At 42.8% G+C, this 26,961-nt stretch overlaps 1 protein-coding gene across 31 annotated transcripts in view; it reads left to right on the forward strand.

Annotated features, from left to right (window-relative positions):
- Positions 1-290: 290 nt before the first annotated feature.
- The window catches only part of LOC105006738 (neurexin-1a), a 389,916-nt gene continuing 363,245 nt past the window's right edge, over positions 291-26,961 (forward strand). For 29 of the 31 annotated variants that reach the window (XM_034292318.1, XM_034292322.1, XM_034292324.1 and 26 more), the window contains exons 1-2: positions 291-419; positions 2,467-3,893. In XM_034292318.1, coding sequence (XP_034148209.1) covers positions 3,179-3,893 — 715 coding nt within the window. In that variant the 5' untranslated portion in view covers positions 291-419; positions 2,467-3,178. Of the gene's footprint in view, positions 420-758; positions 778-1,944; positions 1,961-2,466; positions 3,894-26,961 lie in introns of those variants that run through there. The other 2 variants (XM_034292311.1, XM_034292312.1) reach the window with 2 other exon arrangements.

The following is a 26,961-nucleotide window of genomic DNA, read 5'->3' on the forward strand; positions in this document are numbered from 1 at the left end:
CCCATTTACCCGTTTTCACCTCTCTCTGTTTGACTAATTGCCCATTTCCAACTAATTTTGTCACGAAATGTGAGATGACGTGTGTCTGCCCGGGCGAAATTTGGTGTTTGATTGTTGAATCTGGAATATGTATTATATTCGTTCGGCAACAGCGGCGCGCGGCGCTGTCCTAGGTGCTGCAGCATTCAGCCCCTCCCCTCCCCAAAAGACGGCAGGCCGGGTGAGAGAGAGGGAGAGAGGGAGAGACACGTGACCAGCTCGCTGTCTCTGCCTTCTGACTGTCTGTGGCAGAGCGCAGCAGGGGAGGCAGATTGCACCGTTTCTTCCTCTCCAAATTGCAGGATTTTCCCGCTACAGTGTTTATCTTTTCACAAATAATATATTTCTTTTTTTTAGGTTCGAAAAGGGGAATAACCAAGGTAAAGTGCCTTTATGCTTTGACTTATATTTAATCGTTATTAAGGTGTTGGTGAGTTTTTGAACACAGGAGAGAGGATAGAAACCACCTCTTTTCTGTCCCTCATGATCAATGATGCGGTGATTCACAGTTTGCTAGTGTGAGGCTTAAGGTTTTAAGTGTGGAAGATCTGTTGGGGTACTTCCAGTCTAAGATCAGTGCATGGTTGGTGTTATTTAGCGGGCAGACCAATTAAAATGAGTGGTGTAAACTACGTCACTAGAGATTATAATCCAATACTTTAGTAAAGAAAATGGGATTTGGTTCCTGATTTCGGTCGGTCCTACACGACGCTATTCGTGATCGGGTTCTGGAAGAAGGTAAATTAATACCTCGTTTTTTAATGTACAATCACATTTCTCTTTAATAAGTAAAGCTTCTATACAAAACAACAGAATACCTGAAAAACTTTCAAATATGTCACCAAAATACTGTTTATTAAGAACGGTCAGCAAGATTGAGTGGATTTTGGCAGGTGCCTAGTTGAAACTAATTTGTTTACGGTACAAGGCACTGATTTATTGGTGTTAATCTATGGCGCTTGAACAGAATATGTATTCGCATGTTCATCGTGGCATTCTATCCTTCCGTTAAGGTACATTTGACTCGTTTATTTCGTGGCTTTAACTCTTTTCCAGTTCTTGACCCCCCAGTGTCCGACCCTTCCTTTTTGCTTCTCTTGGAATTAAACTGAAAATGAAAATTTTCTTTCTGATTTGGTTAAAATACACATTTCTGTCTGTCCGTTATTATACGGACTTGAGTAAAAATGCTTTAATGTTTGGGTATTTTATGTGTATTTTATGTTCTTAGGTGTTTCTGTTTAATTTCAAATGATGTTAGTGAACTACGTCAGTCAAGTTCTTTTTTTTTGTGCCATTTCCTAAACTTATTCCTAAAATATTTTAGAATGAGTTTCAAACAGCATATTCAATTCCGACCACGTTTTGAATGCCTCATTCCAATAGTTCCCCAAACATTGTCATATTTATTATATCCAACCTTACTTGCATATTCAATACGATTTGAATAAATGCCGTTGTCATAGTTCTGCTGGAATGTCTGAGTTAAACGTAATATAAAATACGAGGAAACCTAGGCCTATAAGAACTACTGTGGACTATATTTGCATGGCTATTCTCTGAATAAACAAAATACTTTTTTTGACAAAATATGATTCCGATTCACCGAGACCGAGTTCGTTGAGTGTTTCTGTGCTGAGAGGGTGGATGCTGCTTCTTTGCATGCGGGACATTTTGTGAGGCGTATATTTCCGTCGCTTGTGACGACGGGTGAGGGTTGATAAGGGGAAGGAATGGGCATTCTATCCCCCTTGAGATAACTATTGGGGGAAACGGTGTGATCATAAGCTATTGGATAGACTACAGTGGATTTGTTTTTGTTTTTTAAACCGCTCAAAATTCAGAATACATATTTGGATTGATTTGAGTGACATGAACAAGCAGTTTGTGGACATAGATATTGTGTTGTGTAATTATGTATGTAAGTATAATTGCAAACTGCATTATTCGTTTTTTTCCCCTTCCGTGATAGCTGCTTCTTATTGCAGTGAAACATTCATGAAAGCATACCTACATTCACATATTACGTTTTCCAGATATTTGGACTGTCGACCGCCTCGCTGTGCTAGTACAGTTAACGTATGTACGCCATATGAACTTATCTGAGATGACAATGTATCTTCTACAACAGAAAACCTCTTCTGTTGAAATATAACACATTCAGACTTGCACATAGGCGATTGAGCTCACTTTGCAACAGCTGGATATTTTCCCAGCCATGCATATACAGAGCTAACATTCTTGTGCCTTCAATTACAGTCGAAACTGCAGTTCCCTAAACATTTTCGCGTGGGGTCTCTTTTTATCCTGATTAGGACACGATAGGTTGTGGTTCTTGGTACGTTAGATGACTGCATGATGTAAATCACCTAAATGTTTGTAAAACACAAGGAAATGTCCATTCTTATTTTTCTTTTCTTTTCGCAGAAGCCTAAGCGTTTTGGATCAGAGACTTGTCCTTGGAAAGAAAATAAAAATTAAACAATTGGCTTGTTTGACTCCCTGCGCTTATCTATCAATCACAACCGTTCAGCTAGCAGCGGTTATCAGCACCGCTTTTGGAGGATGCAGAGTGAAACACCCAAAGCAATGACCCCGGATGCCCGCAACAACTTGGTTGCGTGAATAGGATGGTTTTCGATGCCATTTCAACCGCAGTAGAACGGGTCCGTGCGCTCTAGCAGCCTGGCACGGAAAAACGCCATTACGCATGTTCGGTAATCAAGAGATAGAAGGCCTGATGGATATTAGATTCTGAATCCATTTCGACCTTTTTTTGTGTGAAGAAAATCTGGATTATATAAAAACAAAACGGAAGTCGTGAAACAGGAGCTATTGACACAATTCAACATTGTTTACTGTAGGACTGAAGACTTGGGATATAGGGGCGGAAAATACGTTTTCCTGCGCAATGATGGTATTTTCACCGGGAGACTAGTCTAGCTTGATGTTAGACTTTTAAAAAAGAAATCATTAAAGTGGGTTTACAATGTGTCAGTTCATTCTCATAATTATTAGAGGTCATTCAGCGTATTATATCACACTAAGCCCTAACTACTTCTAACTTGATAATAGATATACATTTTTTTCTGAAATCGGTTTTGTAGCATATAGGCGTAAAGAACAATTTGTTCACATCATGGTTCTTGCAATGCGGCATGGCGCCCATCTAGTATGGGTAGGCCTTCTCCTGTGCTGTATGGTAGATATGGGGTCCTCTATGGAGTTTACAGGCACTGAGGGTCAGTGGGCCAGATTTCCAATGTGGAATGCATGTTGCGAGAGTGAAATGAGCTTCAACATGAAAACCAAGAGCTCCCACGGGCTGTTGGTTTACTTCGATGACGAGGGTTTCTGCGACTTTTTAGAACTCCTGATACACAATGGTAAGCTCAGTCTTAGATTCTCCATCTTCTGCGCTGAGCCTGCAACTGTTCTAACCGACACCGCTGTAAACGACAGCCAGTGGCACGCAGTGACAATACGGAGGAACTTCAAAAACACAACGCTAATGGTGGACAAAGAGGTCAAATGGGTGGAAGTGAAGTCGAAAAGAAGGGATATGACTGTTTTCAGCCACCTGTTTCTTGGGGGAATACCACCGGAATTACGGTCTGTGGCTTTACGGTTAACTTCGGCTGCTGTCAAAGACCAAGTGCCTTTTACTGGATGGATAACTGACGTGAAGGTTAACAATACAGAGTCGGTGCTCCTAAACAGCGCAGGGGTCATTAATGACCTCTGCGGCGCTGCAGCCAACATGTGTTTAAACGGAGGTGTCTGCAATGTCGTTAACGACGAACCCCGGTGCGACTGCTCGCAGACTGGCTACCAGGGAAAAGACTGCAGTGAAGGTAAGCTATCTGGATTCCCTTTTGGACCGTTGTCTGTCTTACTAACAACACCTTACCGCTTCTCTAAACAACACAGCTAGTTAGCGTTTTCCTTAATTGGGAGAGGTAGGCCGAATAATAAACGTACGTCTTCCCTTCCTCTAGGCAGGCTAAACCTTTAATTATTTAGGCACTACCAAGAGTGTCAATCCAAGAATGTAGGCCTAGTATATCTTCCAGTTCAAAATAGGTTAGTCCTTATATAACTTTTTTTTTTTTTTTACGTATGTCGTCATAGTTGTTTGTAAGGTTCTTAATGAGTGGCTGCGCTCCTGCATGGGGCTCATTAGCCCAACATGCCGGTGTTTGTCATTCTCTAAGGTGTCTTGCCCTTAACCAGAAGAGGTCACCAGGGAATGGGTGACCTATGAAGTTGTTTTAGCTCCAATGGCTTTTCTCCTTCTGCCAGTTTCAATTCATGCAATTCACATTTGGAAGAAAATAAATAGATCCAACTACCTGTAAAAATACATGCATGCTTGTAAGAATGCTTACTTAACATATACTACATTGTGTAATTATTTAATAATCAGGTGGTTGCTTACTACACACATGTACCAGGTGTGTTTTACATGTGTGAATTGGGAATGTGTTCATCTTGCATATTCCCCTCTCTCAAGGACACTGTTGGAGAGAGTGAGGCCACAGCATGTGGACTGGCCATTATTGACAGCAACCTCAGTGACATTAGGCTGTAAAAACAGAGAAGTGCCTTGCTCAAGGGCAGAATAGCAACTTGTGAACTTGTTGATGCTGGGATTCAAACATTAGCTACCATTCAGTTGCGGCCCACCACATTAGGCAACTTGCTGCAAATGTTGTGTGTTACTGCATATCATAAACCAAGTGGTTTGAATCCCGAACCTGTCTGTCATGGCAGTAAGGCATTGCAAGCTTTTGTGGTACATTGCCAACACGCTACGCCAGAGGACAGCTCTAAGCCATGGTATATTGGCAATATACCACACTCCTCTCATTGTCGTTAATTACCTCGTTGCGCTATGTTGAAAAGCTGCTGTGGTTTCCATCCTAAATGGTTCCCTATGCCCTACACAGTGCAGCAGTTCTGAACAGGGAACCACAGCTGATGAAGGGAGCCACAGCAAGTCCTCGAGTCTGTAGCGAGACACCCTCCCCTGCAGTGGGACCCCACTACTTCATGCCACATTAGTTATCCCCTTCTCGAGGCCGGCGCTGTGCTATTCCGTTGGTGATGGCGGTACTTATTCCGTGGATTTTAACATGAATAAAGAAGCCTGAGAGTAATGTCATTCAGGACGAGGGCAATCTTTTACAGGGTGGAAACGCAAAACAGGAACCATCTCTCAAGGGCTACTTGTACTTTTCAAGGGGTACGGTTCGTGCTGATGCACTCACACACGTTTTCTAGACTGCAGTGTGTAGTGCAGTGAGCTCCTGAGTATTGTCACTCATCCGGATGTGTTTGGAAAAACAGTCACAGGGGTAGGACTCAAATAGAAATGCAATATTATGAGGTCTTACCTTGAAAGGCACTACCATTTGTTTTGTGAGAATGAGTATGCCTACATGTGCATTTTATGACATAGACTGTAGACATACTCACTGCCCAGATGTGGTCAGCGCAAGACTAGTGTTCACAGAAAGGATGAAAGACTAGTGTTCACAGAGGGTCACGCATTTGAAATGGGGGCTCCTTTGGTAATTTACGGTAACCGCAATGTTCTAGCCTACAGTAGTCAAACGAATGAACAAAACGACAGACGCCGAGTGGTATGGTCGATTTTCGACCGCTTCGTACCTCTCGTGGTCCACCATTACATTTGGATGGCTGGTGAACAGCCGCTTGGTGTCCCTGCTGATGAAACACAGGGAGACGGAGAGACTCAGTTCCTCTGAGCACCGAGGCGTCCATGATACGTCCGCACTCTGAGTCACGAATCATGATTCCTTTCCCCACCGCTGCCAGGATTGGGATTCTCCAAACGTCTGACGTGAGGGAGGCCAGTAGAACACCGCACCTCACTGTGTTCTGCGCATCAGCGTAGTCGAGCCAGTCGAGGCGACGTCTTTGTAACCCATAGCACAGTTTCAAAGCCAGACACAGGCCACCACAGGTGAAAACAACAGAATCATGCAGGCCACCCTGATCACTAAGTCTGACCGAAGTCTCTCCCCTCATAGGTATGACGTTCAGGTCAGTGTTCTCCCTTAGCTACTGTATTGGGTTATACATTATTTGGGGTGCCCTCTTTCGTATGGTCCCCAGGTGGCATATTATCAAGTGGAACTTTGTTTGATATGCTTGAGTGTTTTGTCACAGTGTTGTACAGGAACTCCTTAACGTAGCAGAGACATGTGACACGGCCTACATCCTATGCCCGGCTCGTCGTTCCGCCACTCCCGGACTGTTAACCGTCTCTCTCCTACTGGAAGCCAATAGAAAACTCTTTGGTTGTGCACCACAATGGTGGAACCCATTTCCCTGTGAGGCTTGGAGGGCAGAGGCTCTATCCAATTTCAGAAAACATTTGAAATCCTGTTGTTTCATGAGTACCTAAAATAACTACAGCCACCCCCTCTGTTGACTTTGTGAACCAATGCTTGGTATGTTTATAGTTGGCATTGTTTTCTTTCCAGCACTGACTTTTGCTGATAACTAATTCACTGAGTGGATGGTACTTCCTACTGCTGAGCTGTGTGTTTGTTCCACCTAGCTTCCTAACATGTTTGCATTCAACTTAAGTCACTCTGGATAAGAAAGTCTGCTCAATGACTACAATGTACAAAAAGAGTTGAGAGGCAGAGATCAGTTTAGGGTTGTAAAAGAAGACTGGTGTGTGTTTGATTGGTTTGGTCTGATCTGATTTAGTGGTATATTGGTTTATTCATATAGGCGTCAGGATCTTAGGGATTTGTCATGCATGGTCTAATCTCACCCTGAATGTGATGGTGGGAGGGAAGGATGTTGGCAGTACGATGAAATTGATGGAGCTTGCATTGGTGAATGTGGTTTGGATGTCAGTGATATTGAGTAGGAAGATGGATGCGGGATGAGTGAGTTTGAATATTAACCTGAATCCTGTCTCGTTTTCCCTTGCTTTTCATAAAATTAGGTACATTTCAAATTTTGGTTAGCTACCTGTTTGATAGACTTCTTTCCAACGGTCGATTTAATTGTAAAGTAGGAGAATGCACGGTCAAATTCTCTAACTTGCTGGAAATAAGACACAGCGTTACTGGCTTTGGAACTGTGGGCAAACCGCTGACCTTTCATGGGGTTAAAAGACTGATCGTTTGCTGTGTTGTAATTGCATAATCAAATCTGTTGTAAGGTTGCTTCGGCATGTTGTGCCCTAACGAAGTCTTTCCTCTGCCGTTATTCACCGTGGGAGACGAGGTGCTTCGGTGTTCCTCTCAAACCAGCGCCTCGTCTGCGCGGCAACCCAATTCTGTCCAGCCTAGGTGTTGATATATATGTCCCTGCAGTAACGAAGAGTAATGAAGAAAAAAGAGGCGAAGAAGGGACAGAGAAGAGGAAAGGGGAAAGAAAAGTGGCTGTCTGGGAATATATGTAGACCACGTGACTTGGATGAAAAGCAGTTGGCTCTCAGCAATTGTCAAGACAAATAATGCCGTTAAAACGTTTAACAAGGATGTATGTGGTGAACAAGGTTGCAGGACTAAAGGACAACACTCAAATGCAGAGACCATGTCCTCTCCCCCTCTTTTGTTCTCTTTCTCACTCTCTATCTGTCTCTCTCTCTCTATCCACTCGACAATCAACAAGCAATCACAGTAAAAGCCTGTTTAATGTTCACAGCAGGGTGTTAGCTAGCATTCCAACGTTGTCATACATTGTTTCATAGTGATATTATTATTACAAGGTTGGGATAAATGCTGTTAATGTCTTGGCCCATCCATATAGAGGGAACCCATTTCAGATTCCATAATCACATAGTTTATCCATTAGAGGCTGGTGATTATCACGTTAACATGAAACAAATGCTAACATCAATGCCGCAGTTAGGATGAAGGCTTAGACCTGGGTTCAATTTTGGCGATTATTATTTGAAATCTTTCAAATACTGTTTGAGGTTTGAAGGGTTTGCTTCAGGCTGACATTTTTGAAGATAATTTTTTTTGTTGCTTTATGTGACAGAGACAGTGGGGAGAGACAGAAAAGAGAGATTTTTTCTGAAAGAGCAGTGGGCCGAACCTAAACCCACGCTGCGGGCTTAGACAACTGGGCCACCCCAGGCCATCACTTTAGGCTGTCTGAAGTGCTATTTAGGTGGAAGGCTGTTTTTCTCCCGGTCGGCATTAATATAGATTGTTGCATTCCCGCCCCGCCTATAAGGAAAATAACCTGCGGCTACCTTGGTTACCCAATTGTCTCACAGCAAAGATGTGATGAATTTCAAAAGCATTTCTCTAGTTGTCTGCTTGCTTTAGTCATTTATGAAAGTACGGACGTCTTGACTAAAGATTATTTTTCAACCTTGCCTGCTCCCAGGCGTTCCCACTACATACAAAATAATCTAGCATGATACAGTATCGTGTAGCATAGTATGAAATGCTTCTTTCATGCCCCTTTTTATGAACACATGAGTGGGTGCTAGCTACTATCCACTGACCAGAAGATGTAACTAACCATGACCATGCAAACAGACTGACATGAACGAGTGGGTTTAGTGGAAGCATTGCAAACCTTGAATCTGGGTTTTTGACCTGGTTTCATGCATATATTGGGTCCTGTGTAGCTCAGTTGGTTAAGCATTGCAACACTTGGGCTGTGGCTTCCCATGGGTGACCGGTACAGTACAAATTAAGATGTATGCATTCACTAATGAAAAAGAAACACTTACATTGAGCAATACACCAGCTTGGCTATGTTGTTAGCTCTGCATAACATATAATCGAAAATGTCGCTCTACAGTGGGTGTTAAAAAAAAAAAAAATTACTCCAATTGGGATGATAAAATAGCAAGATGCCAGCTCAGTCATGCACAGATAATGTATTTTTAATGACTTCAAATACAATTTAAACCCAGGACTGGTTAGCCCAACCTTGTTCTGGTAGTGTGCAGATAGATAATGTAATAATGTAATTAATCTACAGAATATTAATAGACTGTTTTGCTTTAGTCAGTGATGGTTCAGCAGCATCCAACTACATTGGATTAATTATCAATTCACTGATAATGTTTATTAACACACTGCTTTCTTAGGCTGATTTACACACACACACACGTGTGCACACGCACAGCAACACACGTGCGCGATCACACCCAACGCTATCTCCAACCTTTGTCCTAATAGAGATACTGCTATAGATGCTTATGGAAAATAACTCGATCAGGCGATGTGCGGCCTGCTAACCTGGCTGTCGTTCTCCTTCTTTTTGACAATGCTTCAGAAAAGTCTTGTGTTGACCGACATGTTTATTGCCTGCCAGATGAAGGTCAGGTTCATCTGTGTGATGAAATGGAAATCGTCATTGCAAATGTGTTCATTGACGTTCACTTACGTTGCCTTTCTCAGAGACCGATTTGAAGATGGCACCTGACGTCCTGCTAAAGTGAAGAAGGCTGTTAGGGAAGGCCGGTTCCCAGGGTGTGCTTTGAAAACCAAAACAATTATGTACGGACTTAGATTTACACAAATGCTCCCAAAAATGGATGACGTCTATGTTATTTTTAGCTTGCCTGAAAATAAGAGTGAAGGAGATGTTGGGGAGTTAGGAAAGACTGCCTGTGCCAAATTATTCTTGGCTACAGTGAAGCTATGCCCATTCATTACACTTCTAGCAATCATCAAAGGATCCAGTCCAAATTAAGCCTTAATGTAAGTGTTTTTTGGTGGTCCTTTTCATGTCCAAAGGACTGTTCATTTTCAGTATCTATTACAGAAGTTTGCTATAAATCAATTTCAGGAGATTGTTCTACAATGTGGCCCTTTTTCTACTTAGCCAGTCTGATGAGTGGAAGGAGAAACTCTGTTACACCATGTGTGTGTATAGGCAATACCATTCAGTTTGGATACACTAACCCTTTCACTTGAATATATAAATACAGTACCATTCAGTTTGGATACACTATCCCTTTCACTTGAATATATAAATACAGTACCATTCAGTTTGGATACACTAACCCTTTCACTTGAATATATAAATACAGTACCATTCAGTTTGGATACACTATCCCTTTCACTTGAATATATAAATACAGTACCATTCAGTTTGGATACAATAACCCTTTCACTTGAATAAATAAATACAGTACCATTCAGTTTGTATACACTAACCCTTTCACTTGAATATATTAATACAGTACCATTCTGTTTGGATACACTATCCCTTTCACTTGAATATATAAATACAGTACCATTCAGTTTGGATACAATAACCCTTTCACTTGAATAAATAAATACAGTACCATTCAATTTGTATACACTAACCCTTTCACTTGAATATATTAATACAGTACCATTCAGTTTGGATACACTATCCCTTTCACTTGAATATATTAATACAGTACCATTCAGTTTGGATATAGTAACCCTTTCACTTGAATATTTAAATACATTACCATTCAGTTTGGATACACTAACCCTTTCACTTTAATATATTAATACAGTACCATTCAGTTTGTATACACTAACCCTTTCACTTGAATATATAAATACATTACCATTCAGTTTGGATACACCATCCCTTTCACTTGAATATATTAATACAGTACCATTCAGTTTGGATACACTAACCCTTTCACTTTAATATATATATATATATACACAGTATCATTCAATGATTTGGACATACCCATTCACTTGATAGGCGTGTCCAAACGTTTGACTGTGTTGAGGTGTAAGAATGTATGCTTGTTATGTTTAGATTAGAAAAGACCATCTGGTTATCCGTACACAGGAAGTCACGTTCAGTCAAAGTACGACTTTAATCAGCCAATGCGCTTACAGCAGTGTGTTGTGTATTCTGCCCTGCGATGTCTATCAAGTAGAGGACGACAAGAAGTTCTTTGAGATGAGATCGAGGAAGATCGAGTAAGAGTAACATCGAGTGTGTAACATCATGAACAATAGACTACCACATGCTGCAATAGATAATGTAACTGCTCTCCCCCTTAACTGCCGAGTACGCGATCATTATTTCAACCACAACACGAAACGCCTGGTTTCTAACAACTGCTACTTTAAGCTTCTTTCTACAGCTGTACAACCAACAGCTTGGATGGATTTAGTACATTTTAAATAAGGGACCCAACATGGATCGAACTCATAACCTTTGGCATTGCTCGGGCCATACACCATTGACTGGACCATACAGGACACGGGGGGGGGGGGGGGGGTACTTTTTGTATTGACAGGCTCATATCAGGTTATGAGACGGGGAGATAAATGGCCAGGATGCAGCAGAGAAAGTGACTGGCAGAACAGTGGATCGAACTGTCTTCTCCAGGGGATTCCCCCGCACTACTTCACCAAATGAAATGGAGCATATCAGCTGAATTCCGGCCTAATAAAATGTTCTGACAAGGGCTGAAGTCAGCCGTCTTCCGTGCGTTCTTCTAACAGGACAGTAGATGTCCCATTCGTGTTAACACTGTGAAAAAGACGTCTTGGCGATGGCCCTGTGTTCAGAAATCATTAATATGTACCTTTCCGTTAAATAATTTAAAAGCTTTTCTGTTACTTTGATCAAATGAGAGGATTACAGGATTTGGCTCCAATGCTCCACACACACAAACACACACAAATGCGCGCACACACACACACACACACACACACACACACACACACACACACAAACACAAACACACACACACATACATACACGTTCTTGCACACAAATCCCTTTTGTTTAGTCGGTTGATGGAACAATTATTTAAATGCATTGGTCTGTGTCCTGGCCAAACATTCTCGGATTTACCTCTTTCATTGTTCATTAGTGAAATCACATGGACTCACTAGGGCACACTACTGTTGCAGTTACAGGCCAATGTTAAAAGTAGTGCATTATAACAGCCTGCCATTTGGGACGTGAGCCCTCACATCTCTGTACTCTTCGGTGATGATTTTGAACTCTTATGTTTGTTCACTGCGGCGCAAATAATTAAGACAGACGAAAGCAGGATAACCAACCTCAAACAGCATTCCACTAACATAGTGGCTGGACTAAAATGGCTCTGTTTGAATGTAGCGCGCTACGCAGGGAGCAGGGGGTTTGAATGTAGCGCGCTACGCAGGGAGCAGGGGGTTTGAATGTAGCGCCCTACGCAGGGAGCAGGGGGTTTGAATGTAGCGCGCTAGTTATTCAGCATTTGGAGAGCTCAGTGCAGTAGCTATGCAATTCCCCTTGTAGAATTAAAACGTGATTCCATGTCGGAGAATCGAATGAATGTGAAAGTGTGCATGCACATGTATTTTTTGGAACATTTTCCCTAATGTTCCCATTTGTAGTTTCACGGTGTCACGTTTCTTGAATCATACAGTATAACGGTTGGTCATTATCCTTACAAAAGGAGAGTTTTGCAAACATTGTATACTGTTTTGGGATGTGAAGAGGGGCATCCGTTAATCAGTAAGTCAACTTTGTACGGCTTTAATGGCGGAAATGTACTTGGGGCTTTCGACCACACCCTCTGCCAAAATAAACCATTGGTTGTCCACATTCGGACACGGTATGAATCGGCGTTGTGATAGTACCACGCACTACACCGTAAACGACAGATACTTCGAAGAAACATGTTAGAACATGTTAAACAAGTGAACGCCATTAAAGTCGAATGTCTGATTCCAGTACACATTGTCAATGCGCCCTGAGGCTCAGAGCCTATCCATCCATTAAGACTGTGCTCTGCTGAGTGCACCAGCAGAAGGAGTCAATCTGCCCGGGGTCCCCGTGGATCTGGGAGTGCCATTCTGTCTGTCTGGAAGTGGCCTCCTGCAGCTGCCTGCTCTCACACACCGCCAGATTACCACCATACACTATTACTGTACTATACTATACTGCCTTCCCATTCGCTCTCGCTCTCTCTCTCTCTCTCTCTCTCTCTCTCTCTCTCTGTCTCTGTCTCTCTTTCTCTTTGCTAATCTTCTCTCGTTCGGCCTCCCTCTTGTTCTCCCTGCCCTCTCTCCTCACTCTCTGGGAGATATATATATCCATTCCACAGACTACAGGATATTGGATTCAAAAGATTAGAGGGATTTTCCCTGAGGATTTTGTTTTTGGTGCCTTGTTTTTTTTTTTAAACACATCTGCACTTGACTGTCGTGGGGGGGGGATGAAAAGAGAGACAGACATACAGACTGACAGGTGATTGACAGAAGATAGAAAAACCAACAGATAGATGATCAGCTGACAGACAGGTGACAGGCAGACATCCAGGTAGTGGCATTATTGATTTATGGTTGAAGCATTAAATTCCTAAGGTTCAAATGAACGGTTTAACTAAATTATTTGAATGTTATTCAGATTTGCCACTTTCCCATAGTCTTAAGATCCAGTTGCACGTTTCAATTTTGTCTGCGTTAGGAAAACTAGGCTGGCTAGTAGATCTGCTTTCAACACCCATACCATCTGAATGTTGTCCTCTCCTGATAGCCACTACATAACCTCTGAGTCTCACCAAGGGCTGTAGCAGCATGTTTAACATTCACTGTATTTAGTTTGTCAGCATCAAAATTGTATATTCATTTCTCCTTATCCCAGAACCTTCAAATGACTATTCATGCCTTCTGTAGATGAGCTCAAAGACAACTTAGTTATTAGCTGTCTCTACTGGATGTTATCCTGGTGTAATTGCTATTCCATCTATCACTTAGCTGCTTATTTGTTGATTTGCTTTAGCAATCCGAATCTGATTGGATTGATCTCCATATAATGAGACTGAGGAAAGGGATCCACACTGTGTAGGAAGAAAATAGATCCTTTTTATATGTGGGTGTCGGGCTGGGTTGTTATTCATGTCTTGTGGCTGTGATGTAGGTTTGTATGGTGTGTGTGTGTGTGCGCGTGCGCGTGTGTGTAGCATCTGTCGGGTTTCAGAACTAAACATTGCTCTCTGATGCTGCTTGTTGGAGTCTGGTCTGTACGACAAAGTGTTCAGGTGGCGTTTGTGTTGAGGGAGTTTAAACGGTATCATATATAACACACACGTTAGAACTCTAACTAGGGCTCTAATGCTTTACAGCACACACGGATAATTTACTCTTCACCTACATTATCCATGATGAAAGTGCCACTTTCCCAGAGTCTTGAGATCCAATTGCGCATTTCAATGTTGTCCCGGGTTAGGAAAACTAGGCTGGCTATTAGAATTACAAGGCTGCTATGATGACGAATCTCACAAAGTAAGATAATATTTATTGAACTACGCTGAACGGTTTAAAGGGAGTAAAGCCAGTTTCTCCAAATCAACAAGCTGCAAGCTGTTAATTATTCATGGCCAGTGTCTTATGATGTCTCTTCTTCCATCTCTACCCTGTATTGTCTCTTTAATTCCATCATAACAAGGCGACACAAAACACTGTTTTGACTATCATCTCTGTAGCACGCCAAAAAGAAGGTTTAACTCCACATCTGTAATACTATTGCAGATATTGTCAATCCCTCGGATTAAGGTTTATTAGAACTATAAGCTAGTCTGCTTATGATTATCCCGTTGGATCAGGCAGGCCGTCGGTCGACCCAGAAGATGTCGAAGAATAGAGAGGTCCTCTGTGCATCTGTTTCTACCCACAATCCCCTATGTCTGGACAAGAGCAGATAAAGGAGTGAACGTAGACTTCGCGGAAAAAGTCCAACAGGCGGATAGGCTCTCATTGTCCACATACCAATTGGATTAATAGCACATTGTTTTGGGGATTGAACTCCAGACACTGGCATCTGCTATACTGTACACATTGTGTATGTATTATATGTATATAATATAGCTCTGGAAAGAATTTGAGACCACTGCAAAATTAGCAGTTTCTCTGGTTTTACTATTCATAGGAATGTGTTTGAGTAAAATGAACAGTTTTTTTTCATTCTATGAACTACTATAAACATTACTCCCAAATTCCAAATAAATATATTGTCATTTAGAGTATTTATTTGTAGAAAATAACAACGGGTTAAAATAACCCAAAAAACATTAGTTGTTTTCGGAACTCAAATAATGCAAAAAAAAACAAATTCATATAAATGTTTCAACAACAAAATGCTAATGTTTTAACTTTGGAGGAGTTCAGAAATCAATACTTGGTGGAATAACCTTGATTGTTAATCACAGCTTGCATGTGTCTTGGCATGCTCTCCACCAGTCTGTCACATTGTTGTTGGGTGACTTTACTCCTGGCACAAAAATTTAAGTAGTTTCGGCTTTGTTTGATTGCTTGTGACCATCCATCTTCCTCTAGATCAAATTCCAGAGGTTTTCAATGGGGTTCAGGTCTGGAGATTGGGCTGGCCATGACAGGGTCTTGATCTGGTGGTCTTCCAGCCACACCTTGATTGACCTGGCTGTGTGGCATGGAGCATTGTCCTGCTGGAAAAAAAAAAAACTATTGTTAGAGTTGGGGAACAGAGCAGAAGGAAGCAGGTGTTCTTCCAGGATAACCTTGTACTTGGCTTGATTCATGCATCCTTCACAAAGAAAAATCTCCCCAATTCCAGCCTTGCTGAATGAAGCATCCCCAGATCATCACTGATCCTCCACCAAATTTCACAGTGGGTGTGAGACACTGTGGCTTCTAGGCCTCTCCAGGTTTCTGTCTAACCATTAGACAACCAGGTGAAGATTTGACTCGTCAGAGAAGATGACCGTACTCCATTCCTCTATGGTCCAGTGGTCTTTGGCGAACTTCAGCCTGGCTCTTCTTTGCTTCTCATTGATGAAGGGCTTTTTTCTAGCTTTGCATGACTTCAGCCCTGCCCCTAGAGCCTGTTTTGGACCATCCTCGCCGTGCACTTTACCCCTGCTGCTGTTTGCTATTCTTTTTGTAGGTCACTTGATGTCATCCTATGGTTGATGAGTGACATTTGAATAAGTTGACAGTTATCTCGGTCAGTGGACAGTCATTTTCGCCCTCTGACAGTCTGTAGCTTTGTTGTCCCCAATGTCTGTTGCTTGACCTTGTTCTTGTGAACCGCCGACACTTTCAGGATGGAAGCAAGCTGGCGCTCACTGTATCCCTCTGCCAGTAAAGCCAGAATTGAACCCTTAGGTAATCACCTAATCAGTACCTCATTAAGTAAAATGAGGTGTGCCTGTGTTGGAATTTAACAGACACTGGAATGGAATGGCTGCCATACTTGCAGAGATTGATTTAAGAAAAATTAGGAGTGGTCTTTTAATTTTTTCCAGAGCTGTATGTATGTTATACATTTATAATGTATACTATGTATGTATATATATATACATATATAATATTTTTCAACATACAGCGTTTAGGGAATTAGGATTTAGCTGCTATACAGGCGTAGCTACAGAAGGCATGCTAAGACTCACATCTAAGCAAATAGGCCACGTACATACAAACTGGTACCATTCCTCCGTCCTACTGCTGTATGTCCCACAGGGGCAGGAAACTTCTACTACTACTACTTCTTGTACTACTACTACTACTACGGTAAACCTGAAATGTATCATGCAGTGTTGATAGCACATATCCAATGTTGCCATACCGCCCCTTCCCACTGCATGGCTGTGTTTGTTCTTCACACTGCATAGGCACTGTGTTTTTTATTCACTGTGCATAGGGAATGTTTGTTCACTATGCATAGGGACTGTGCTTGTTTTTCACACTGCATAGGGACTGTGTTTGTTCTTCACACTGCATAGGAACTGTGTTTGTTCTTCACACTGCATAGGGACTGTGTTTGTTTTTCACACTGCATAGGCACTGTGTTTGTTCTTCACAGTGCATAGGCACTGTGTTTGTTCTTCACAGTGCATAGGGACTGTGTTTGTTCTTCACAGTGAATAGGGACTGTGTTTGTCCTTTACAGTGAATAGGGACTGTGTTTGTTCTTCACACTGCATAAGGACTGTGTTTGTTTTTCACACTGTATAGGCACTGTGTTTGTTCTTCACACTGCGTAAGGACTGTTTATTCTTCACTATGTGTAGGCACTGTGTTTGTTCTTCACACTGTATAAGCACTGTGTTTGTTCTTCACTCTGTGTAGGCACTGTGTTTGTTCTTCACACTGTATAGGCACTGTGTTTGTTCTTCACACTGCGTAGGGACTGTGTTTGTTCTTCACTATGTGTAGGCACTGTGTTTGTTCTTCACACTGTATAGGCACTGTGTTTGTTCTTCACACTGCGTAGGGACTGTGTTTGTTCTTCACTATGTGTAGGCACTGTGTTTGTTCTTCACACTGCATAGGGACTGTGTTTGTTCTTCACACTGCATAGGGACTGTGTTTGTATTGAGAACAGTAACATGTCATGCCTATACCATTACAGTATGTAAATCCCTTTAATCTCTTGTAAAATTATGCAGGCTGAAGGATGCCTTGAAAAAACATCAATATTTAGCAAGATTCAGGACCAGGCTAGACAGCCGGAGTATGAACCCCTGCCATGCTGGGTCACTTGTTAGCTCAGGTTTCAATGTGCTGGTCTGATAGACACAACGCTATCCACGCTAGCTCAGCATCAGATCAATAAAGGGATGACACATGGACTGATGATAGGCTATATAAAGCCCAGATTGCGCTGGGTCTGGACACATAAAAGTGCCAGCAGACTCAGCTGGTGAGTGGCAAAATTGTTGGTGTCGCATATGGTACTGTACGCCAGTAGGACTGTGGACACAGAGAAGCATATAGGGCGGTGTTACCTACAGGGGCATTGACTCCCTCAGGAGGGGTCTGGGGGCAATAGTTTTTTTGTAGAACCGCTGTCAAACGGTTGCCCCTGGTGACGTTTATTTTATAATTGTCTTTGCTGTGACAACAACTGACGATACACTTGAAGTGTTGCGTCATGATTAATATGGTGGTTTCTAGGTTCTCTGCTAGGTGTCGCTGGGCTGCCTCTCTGTCTTTGTCCTCACTTAGTGACGTTACAGAAGGGCAGGACAGCATTTTACGCTTGTACCTCAGACAAAACCTAACATGGTCTGCGGGTGGTGGTGCAGTTTCAGAACAGCGGTGAAGGAAATGCTGGGAACAGTTTGAGACACAGCCTCAAAACCCTGGGGGGCAGGGGCTGGCCATTTGACACCGCCTTTTCTTCTCTTTTTCTCTCTCTCTCTCTCTCTCTCTCTCTCTCTCTCTCTCTCTCTCTCTCTCTCTCTCTCTCTCTCTCACCTGGTCATAGTTTCTTTTCACCTCTGTCCCCCCTCTCCTTTCCGTCGGCCTCCCTCTCCTTGCCTCCCTCTCTTTGCCTCCCTCTCTGTGCCTCCCTCTCTTTGCCTCCCTCTCTTTGCCTCCCTCTCTTTGCCTCCCTCTCTGTGCCTCCCTCTCTTTGCCTCCCTCTCTTTGCCTCCCTCTCTGTGCCTCCCTCTCTGTGCCTCCCTCTCTTTGCCTCCCTCTCTTTGCCTCCCTCTCTGTGCCTCCCTCTCTGTGCCTCCCTCTCTTTGCCTCCCTCTCTGTGCCTCCCTCTCTTTGCCTCCCTCTCTGTGCCTCCCTCTCTTTGCCTCCCTCTCTGTGCCTCCCTCTCTGTGCCTCCCTCACTTTGCCCCCCTCTCTGTGCCTCCCTCTCTGTGCCTGACTTTGTGCCCCCTGACCTCTTCCTCCCATCTGTCACCACGTCAGGTGGTCTGGGGAGAATAAGGAGGCAGGTTTTGGTGGCCGTTGGGGATGCCACTGAAGCCCTCCTCAGGTCTGGAGGGATATGTTATTGTGTGTGTGTGTGTGTGTGTGTGTGCGTGTGCGTGTGTAGAAGACCTCACAGCATGGGGATGAGCCACACATATCATTACTCTTGATTTGGCCCAAATTGTAATTTAACAACAAATTGATCCATCCTGTCCGCAAAATGGGTGGACTAGGTGGCATTGACATTTGAAGCTGCTAAGTTGCTTTTATCTTTTCTTCCCGTTAACGCTTTTGTAATTTGTTTTCTGTTTTTTCTGATGCTTTGTTTGTTTAGCAGAAAAGTTGGTGCCTGGAAAGTTTGAGGGGAGTTAGCTGTTGTTATTCATATTTGTGTGTAGGACATTGCTGTATTTTGGAATTCAGAGCCTACAGCGTTGCCTTCATAGGCTGAACATAGCTGAAAGTAGTCTGTCTCATTATCTCAGGTGACGATAGGTTAACACACCTATAGAGATGAAGGGAGTTAAGTTCAACAAAAGATACATAAGAAAACTGAAGATGTCCAAGCAGAAGCAATGAACATATGGGCAATGCGGTCTGGACTTCTGAGACACAGCAGCTGGAGATGCAGGTCTCGTTTGGCTGGCTAGCATGACATAGATATTTCTACTAGTTGCTGAGGTTTGCTTGCTGTTACCTGTAAGAGGCGTGTTAATTCCTGTCGGTCAAATGCATTTTTCATTGATCAAATCAGACCTTATTGTAGGCAAGTCAGATGAAAAACATTGGTAGGGATGTACTACAGTCATGCATGGTAATTTGGAAGGTGGTCTACAAATGTTGACATCTTTTTGACAACTACATGCTGAATAGGGTTTTTCTTGTTAGATTCAAACTCTTGTGGTTTAATCACGACTTTTAGTGGAGTCCAGCGATATTTACGCACATGAACGTTTTCAGGTGTATTTTGTGTCTGTCCGGAGTGCTTTTTGCTTACCCTTCAATGAAGCTGAGCTGTTGCTACTGCCTTTGAACAAACAGTTCCGTTCAAAGTGACTGATTATGGACATACGGTAGGTAGATTATTTGAATGTAGGCCCATTCCTGATTGGCTGTGGAAAGTTTTTTAGGCGTGCAGGTACTAGCGGCCTACCAATCAATGATGACTACATTGCAAGTTCACAGCCCGAGATTGCAAGGCACTTCTGAGGAGAGAGTTATGGCACTCATCTTTTGAACTTTTACAGCATCATTCACACACTGGATTCTATGTTATTTACGTAGTGTGTGACAAATACAAATTTGGTTGGTGACTTGTCTCATCAAAATAAGTGTAGCAAGACAAACTATGGCTAATGCATCTTTTTTTGTGTATTAACTGAATTATGACTCCTGTCAAAAAGGATCAGTGAATGTTGGTGACGGCTCGCTTTGCTATCTGTTCTACCTGTCCAGATTTTATCGTTGCGGAATTTGTTTCTTGTGATGTTTTTGTAAATGTCAATCAAAATGTAGCAGTTCATGAAATGTGAAACTTGAATATACAAGAACACATGGTCTGTGTAACTAATGTCAATGAAAATGGAAACTACATTCGACCAGCCCATTAAATCTTTTATAGCCAAGCCATGTAAATTGGATGTGAATTTCTCCAAAATAAGATTGCCTAAAAGGAAATGATTTCCAATTAGGTCTTGAAATGAAATATTTGGGTCAAGCTAACTTCTTTTGAACTAGAAAAGTACTTCAAAATATAATGCTGCCAATGCAAACATATTCGACTAGCCTGTAACCAGCTTCTAAACTAGCTTTGGGAGTAATTACCTCAGTTAAAATGACGGTTATTGGAAAATAATGTAACATTTAAAAGTGTTCCAGGAGATGTGGGACAATCGATATCTTAATCATTGTGGCTGGTGCATTACACAGTCAATTAAGCCTGGTTTATTCAGAACATGCTGAAGAAATGATTGTCGAATGATACATATTTATTCATTTCAATATTATAGGCACAGGACAAATTTGAAATCCATTGTTAAATTGTAGGCTGATTAATTATACTTTGAAAATACAGAATAATATGCAAATAACTTGCAAATAAAATGTCTATAAAATTGCTCCTAATTTGCAAGTTTTAAGTGGATAACAATGTTAAAACGATGCTAGAAGATGTTTGAGGACTGGGAAATATAGATATTAGAGTAAACTAACCCTGTAATTAATTATCTTACAGGAGAAACTAAACTGTACTGATGCACTTCTGATGGTTGGGATTTCTACTGAAGTCAGATACTGTAACTATAAACCGCTTTCATTACTTTAATGTCCTAGTTGCAAAACCAAAGGGTGTCTCAGACTCACCTGTGCCCACAAATATTACCATAATAGCATCCGCTAGGTTGGACAGAAGATAAAAATAAGACAACCTCAGATTTGTAATTATTTGCCTGAGCTTCTAAAAACACGTCACTCGGGGGATCAAACAGCGGATTTGTGATAATGAGGAAGAATATTGCTTGACAAAATAAACTCTTCACATTATTGAACTAAAAGCCCTAACTTAGCATGAAACTGAGTTTTAAATTAATATTAATGGTTTAGATAAAAAAAAAAAAGGCAAGTTGCACGAGAGACATTTCTTTAGTTAGACCTAATAGACAGTAAGTGCATTAGAGAACCCTCCAACTCAACTCCCGTCCTCAAAGCCAATTCCACTCAAGTTTTTTCATTACAAACCTCTAATCAGGGGCTTATTTGGAACTGGGACACCAGGTGGGTGCAATTTCTGTTCTACCTCGTCATGAATTCCACCCACCTGGTAACCCGGGTCTAATAAGGAACTTATGTAGACCTGGGATACCAGGTGGTGCAATTTAATGATGAGATAGAACAGAAATCCAGCAGGATCCTGCCCTCGTAGCCTAAGACCACCCATGTTATACAATAAAAACTGAGTCTTACTGTACTTGTATAGCATTCATCCCCCACGCAAACTATTTCATGACCCATCGCTGTGCCTGTTTTAGACGTACAGGGCCAGTCAAAAGTTCAGGACACACCTACTCATTCAAGGGTATTTCTTTATTTTTACTATTTTAAACTTTGTAGAATAACGGTGAAAAGATCAGAACTATGAAACACTCCCAATGGAATCATGAATGTAATCAAAAAGTTTAAATGGATTCATCAAGTAACTCCCTTTTGCCTCGATGACAGCTCTCCACACTCTGCATTCTCTCCACCAGCTCTATGAGGTACTACAGTGGTACTGCACATATCTGATGTTGGATGGTATCTGTAATTGGTAAAGGTTAGTATAAATACCGCAACCAGTGCTCAAGGGAGTGTTACATCCAATTGATTAATCTCACTACCTCTTTTTCAATCGGAAGACAACGCTGTTGTCACGTTCTGTTAAGCTCTGTGAAGCTCTCTGTGACATACAGAGCCTTGGGTGGTTTCTGTAATCATTAATCGGCAGGTCAGATTCTTTGGGCTCCCACTGCAGTTTATTTCCTGTCTGCATTGGCATGCACCCCAGTTGCAAAGCAAACAGGTGTGAAATGCAGACAGGTGTTTGCGATTGATTTTGGAGGAGTGGCACCAAAAAGCTGATTTTAATACAATCTGGGGTGCCGGATTCGTGCTTCATTTTTCTTATTGTAAACTGACCCAAGTGTAGGGAGAAGCACTCTTATGAATGAATGGTGTTTGCAGGAAGGAGTTGCTAGCCTTAGTATTTCTTTTCTTTAACAGAAAGCATCAATGTTTGGCTGTTAATCTAGCTTTAGTTTCTCTTCAAATTTACAAACCACATGACTATTCAGAGAGACATAATCAAAGATTTCGGCAGTGGCACCTCATTCAGACACAGTAGCAACACCACTAGGCCCTGCATATACCACCTGTATGGGCTAACGTCTATGGACGTTAGCTGTTCGTTGACTTCTGCTCCGACTTCAACACGACCACGACCAACGCCCTCCACACTAGTCCCTAAGCTGGAGTAACAGGGATGCATTTGTCTCTGTGACTGGATAAAGGATTATTGACTGGCTTTTTCCCCATGTCGTGAAGGTGGGCAGGTACACCTCCACCATGCTGATCCTAAACACGGGGCTCTTCACGTTATCCCTGTTTAGCCAGGACTGCATGGCTCAGCACAACTCCAACTCCACCGTCAGGTTTTCTGAGACTACTTCATCGAGCCTACAGGGAGGATGTCTGAGGGCTGTCGGAACGGTACCAGGAAAAGAACCTCTTTATTAATGTCAATGAAATGAAGTTGAACTGCAGGAAGGGAGTGCATGGGCGCATACCCCGATCTACAGTGCACTGATCGGGGGAGTGTCACGGAGGACATCGACTGGTCCAACCAAAGAGACACAGTGTGAGGAAGCCGCAACAGTGCTCCGACCTCGGTCACCTAAAGACATTTGGCCTGGCCTCCAAGTCCCTCACAAACCTCTACAGGTACACCATCCTGTCAGGTTAAATCTCTGGAACAACAAGCCGGCTCCTCAGGCGAACATACCTGGATACAAGCTGCCTGCCCTTACAGGACTCTTAATAGAAACTGTGCCGTAAGAAGGCCAGAAGAGTTGTCGGTGACCTCAGACACTGGTGCCACACAATGTTCTCTTTGAAATCTGAGAGGCTTGGTCAGTACGAATATATCAAGGCCTCCAGAGACACTGAGGAAAAGTATTTTTCTTCCTTCCAAACACCTGCAGTGTGGTTGCCCACCATGTCCACACTGGTGCTCCTTGAAGGAATCTCCCGCACATCTGCCCACGTAATCATGTGGACGTTTTACAAACCATTTAATATGTTTTTGGGCCTTGAATTAGTTCCCCGGCTTGCCATGACAAATATAATGCGAAAAGAATTGATACAAATTATAATGATTAATTGCTAAAATTGCTTAACGTAATGTGCGAAATGTAACATGTTTTCGGTGGGTAAAAAAAATTATGAATCACACAGCCCCCTTTGCCTCCAGAGCAGACTGAGTTCTTCAGGCCTTTCCTTCTACAGGGTTTTGGAGATGTTCCACAGAGAGGGTTCATGCTGTGATGGAATCACGCAGTCGCTGCAGATGGAACAGCGGTGAATTTGTGCTACATTCAGCCCATTATGGCTTGTCCCAGAGACACTCTAATGAGTCCAATTCTGGGCACTGAGGCCTCTCAAGTTTACTGAACCCGCTGTTATGTTCCTGGATCCATTTTGCAAAAATACATCCTTTGGGACATGGTGCTTTATCCTGCTGGTAGTGTCTACGCGAGGAAGGGTAAAATGTAGCCATTAAGGTATGCACCTGGTCAGCAACAACGTTCAGATACGCCAAGGTGTTCAAAGGGTTCCCCGTTGCTTACAGTCAAGGGACCTGATGTGTGCCAGGAACACATTCGCCACACCTTGAAATCAGCTCCGCCAGCTTGTACCGCCGACCACAGACAGGAGGCGCCCATGTTACTTGTGCTTACTACTCTAATAGCCAATCCGCGACAAGGGCAGTTGTTGTTTGCCTGTCGGTGATCCGCCCCGCTAGCTGGCATGATTCTTGCCATAAATGTAACACCATACATGATCATTGTTTACTGGGATTTGTTTTAACATTGTACATCTCCTCGCTCATAGTTCTAATTCCCCCCTTTAAATTTTTCATGTGCTGTATATTGCCTTTTTATTTATTTTTTGACGTTATTTTTTTTTATCTGACTGTTTTCTGTGGTAATAATAGGAGCTGGATACTCCAGCGTTTTGCAACCCACTGCCACGACGTCTGCCTGTCTTTGGATGTGACCAATACACTTGTGTTTAGAACTGAGTCTGCAAGTACAGTGGATGTGACATGTTTCATAACCCCTCCGACTAACACACAAACACATTCGACTCCCCCTAGATCCTGTCAGTCCAGTGCCCATGGCTATAGACATGGTTGAGGACAGACAGACGTGTCCCAGCGGTCTTATGTGACACTCTGATGCCACAGTACAGTAAAGCACATCAGCATTGGCCTATATTCTAAATGCTGCCCTATTCCCTTTCATCATGCACATCATTTGTCTTCATTTAAGTGCACTACTTTTGCCCATTGTGCAGTGGATAGGGTTCCATTTGAGCCATCGTGGTGAACTATGGGTGGCTGCTAGCTTGGCATCTTTCCTGCGCTGAACCACTCTGACAGTGCTAATCAGTGTCAGGCCTGGCTTTTTAACTCTCCGGCCACATTGGACGAATGCTGTTACATGCACGCAACAACGCGATCATTGTACATTAGTGGAATAGTTTGATTAAAACACGTCCATGCTTTTTTAAAGATAACAATTTACGTAATGCTGTTCACATCACACGTTTTTTAGGTAAATCCTCTCTGGAGCACTTCTGCTGAAGATCAAGTTTCGCTCGGCTGATGCTAGCTAATATGTCGACCAAACACAGCTGGATTGCAAGATTATTTGAAGGATTGGTTTTAGTTAACCATGCTTACTTAAATTTCAAACTAATTAAGATAAACAGAGTGAGACAATTCCTACAGTTGGCCTTTTATTTATAGTTTTTACACTGCTCAAAAAAATGAAGGGAACATGTAATCATCACAGTATAACACCAAGTCAATTAAACTTCAGGGATATCAATTTGTCCAGTTAGGAAGCAGAAGCGATTGTGAATTAGTGTCACCTGTTTTGGTGCAAATGAAATTGTCTAGAGGTGCACTGGAGAGGCAACAGCAAGACAACGCCCAAAAAGGTTTTGCAGGCGGTGGCCACAGATAATTGCTCTGTTCTTATCCTTCCTGACTGATTCTTCTCTAGTTTTGCATTTTGCTAGTGTCCTTGTCACTACTGGTATTGTAGCATGAGGCGTTACCTGCAGTGCATTCAGGTTGCACAGGTAGTCCAGCTCCTCCAGGATGGCACATCCATACGTGCCGTTGCAAGAAGGTTTGCTGTGTCTCCCATTACAGTCTCAAGAGCATGAAGGAGATACCAGGAGACAGGCCGTCAGACGAGGAGAGCTGGACAGGGCATCAATCTAGTAGCAGAACTGGGATCTGCACCTTTGTGTGAGGTGGAACAAGAGTAGCACTGCCAGAGCCCTACAAAATAACCTCCAGCTGGCTACTGGTATGCATGTTTCTGATCAAACTTCCAGAAACAGACTCCATACGGGAAACATGAGGGCCCCTAGTGGGACCTGTGCTCACAGCCCAGCACCGTGCAGCTAGATTGGCATTTGCCAGAGAACACCAGAATTAGCAGGTCCGCCATTTGTGCCCCTGTTCTCTTCACAGGTTCGCACTGAGCACATGTTCGCACAGACGTGAAAGAGTGTCTCGAGACGCCATGGTGAATGTTATGCTGCCTGCAACATCATCCAGCATGACTGGTCTGGGGAGGCAAATCCTTGGAGGGTCGCACAGACCTCCACATGCTAACAGAACCCTGACTACTGTTAGGTACCGGGATGGAATCCTCAGACCCATCGTCAGACTTTATGCTGGTGCTATGGACCCTGGGTTCGTCTTGGTGCCGGACAAAGGCCAGAGTGTGTAGGCATTTCCTGGATGACGAAGGCATTGATGCCATTGACAAGCTCTTGCGTTCCCCAGACCTGAATCCAATTGAGAACTTCTGGGACGTTGTGTATCGGTGCATCTGATGCCACAAGTAGCGCCACAGACTGTCCAGGAGCTCCCTGACGCCCTGATCCAGGTCTGGGAGGAGGTGACCCAGGACACCATCTGCCGTCTCATCAGGAGCACGCCCAGACGTTCTCGGGAATGCATACAGGCATGTGGGGGCCATACACACTACTGGGGCCATACTCACTATATGAGTTGCTGTGATGACATTCCTGCAATTTGGAACGGCCTGTGATTTCAATTGTTTACATTGATTTTCAGTGTGAGTTTTACTCTAGCCCTTAATCAGATTTTGGTTCCCATTGACTGTTGTTAAGTCATTTTGTTCTCAACAAGTTTCACAATGTACACAAAGATTTTGATCTTTAATATATTTTTTTCATCAAGACCTGATTTGAGTGTTCCCTTAATTTCTTGGAGTTGTGCATGTGAACATGATCACTGAAAGGAAAGAGGCAGGCCCAAAAGATTGTTGTGTGATCTGAATCAAGGTTGATTGAATTGATGTTCATAGTTGGATTACCTGTGTTTTTGTATGGGCGGTAAGATACCTTTCTCCACAAATTTCGCGAAGTTACGCTAGGAGGTTCAGGATTTGATCTCTGCATTTTTACTGCATTATAGGTG

The sequence above is a fragment of the Esox lucius genome, chromosome 5 (genome assembly GCF_011004845.1).
Source record: "Esox lucius isolate fEsoLuc1 chromosome 5, fEsoLuc1.pri, whole genome shotgun sequence".
Lineage (NCBI taxonomy): Eukaryota > Metazoa > Chordata > Actinopteri > Esociformes > Esocidae > Esox > Esox lucius.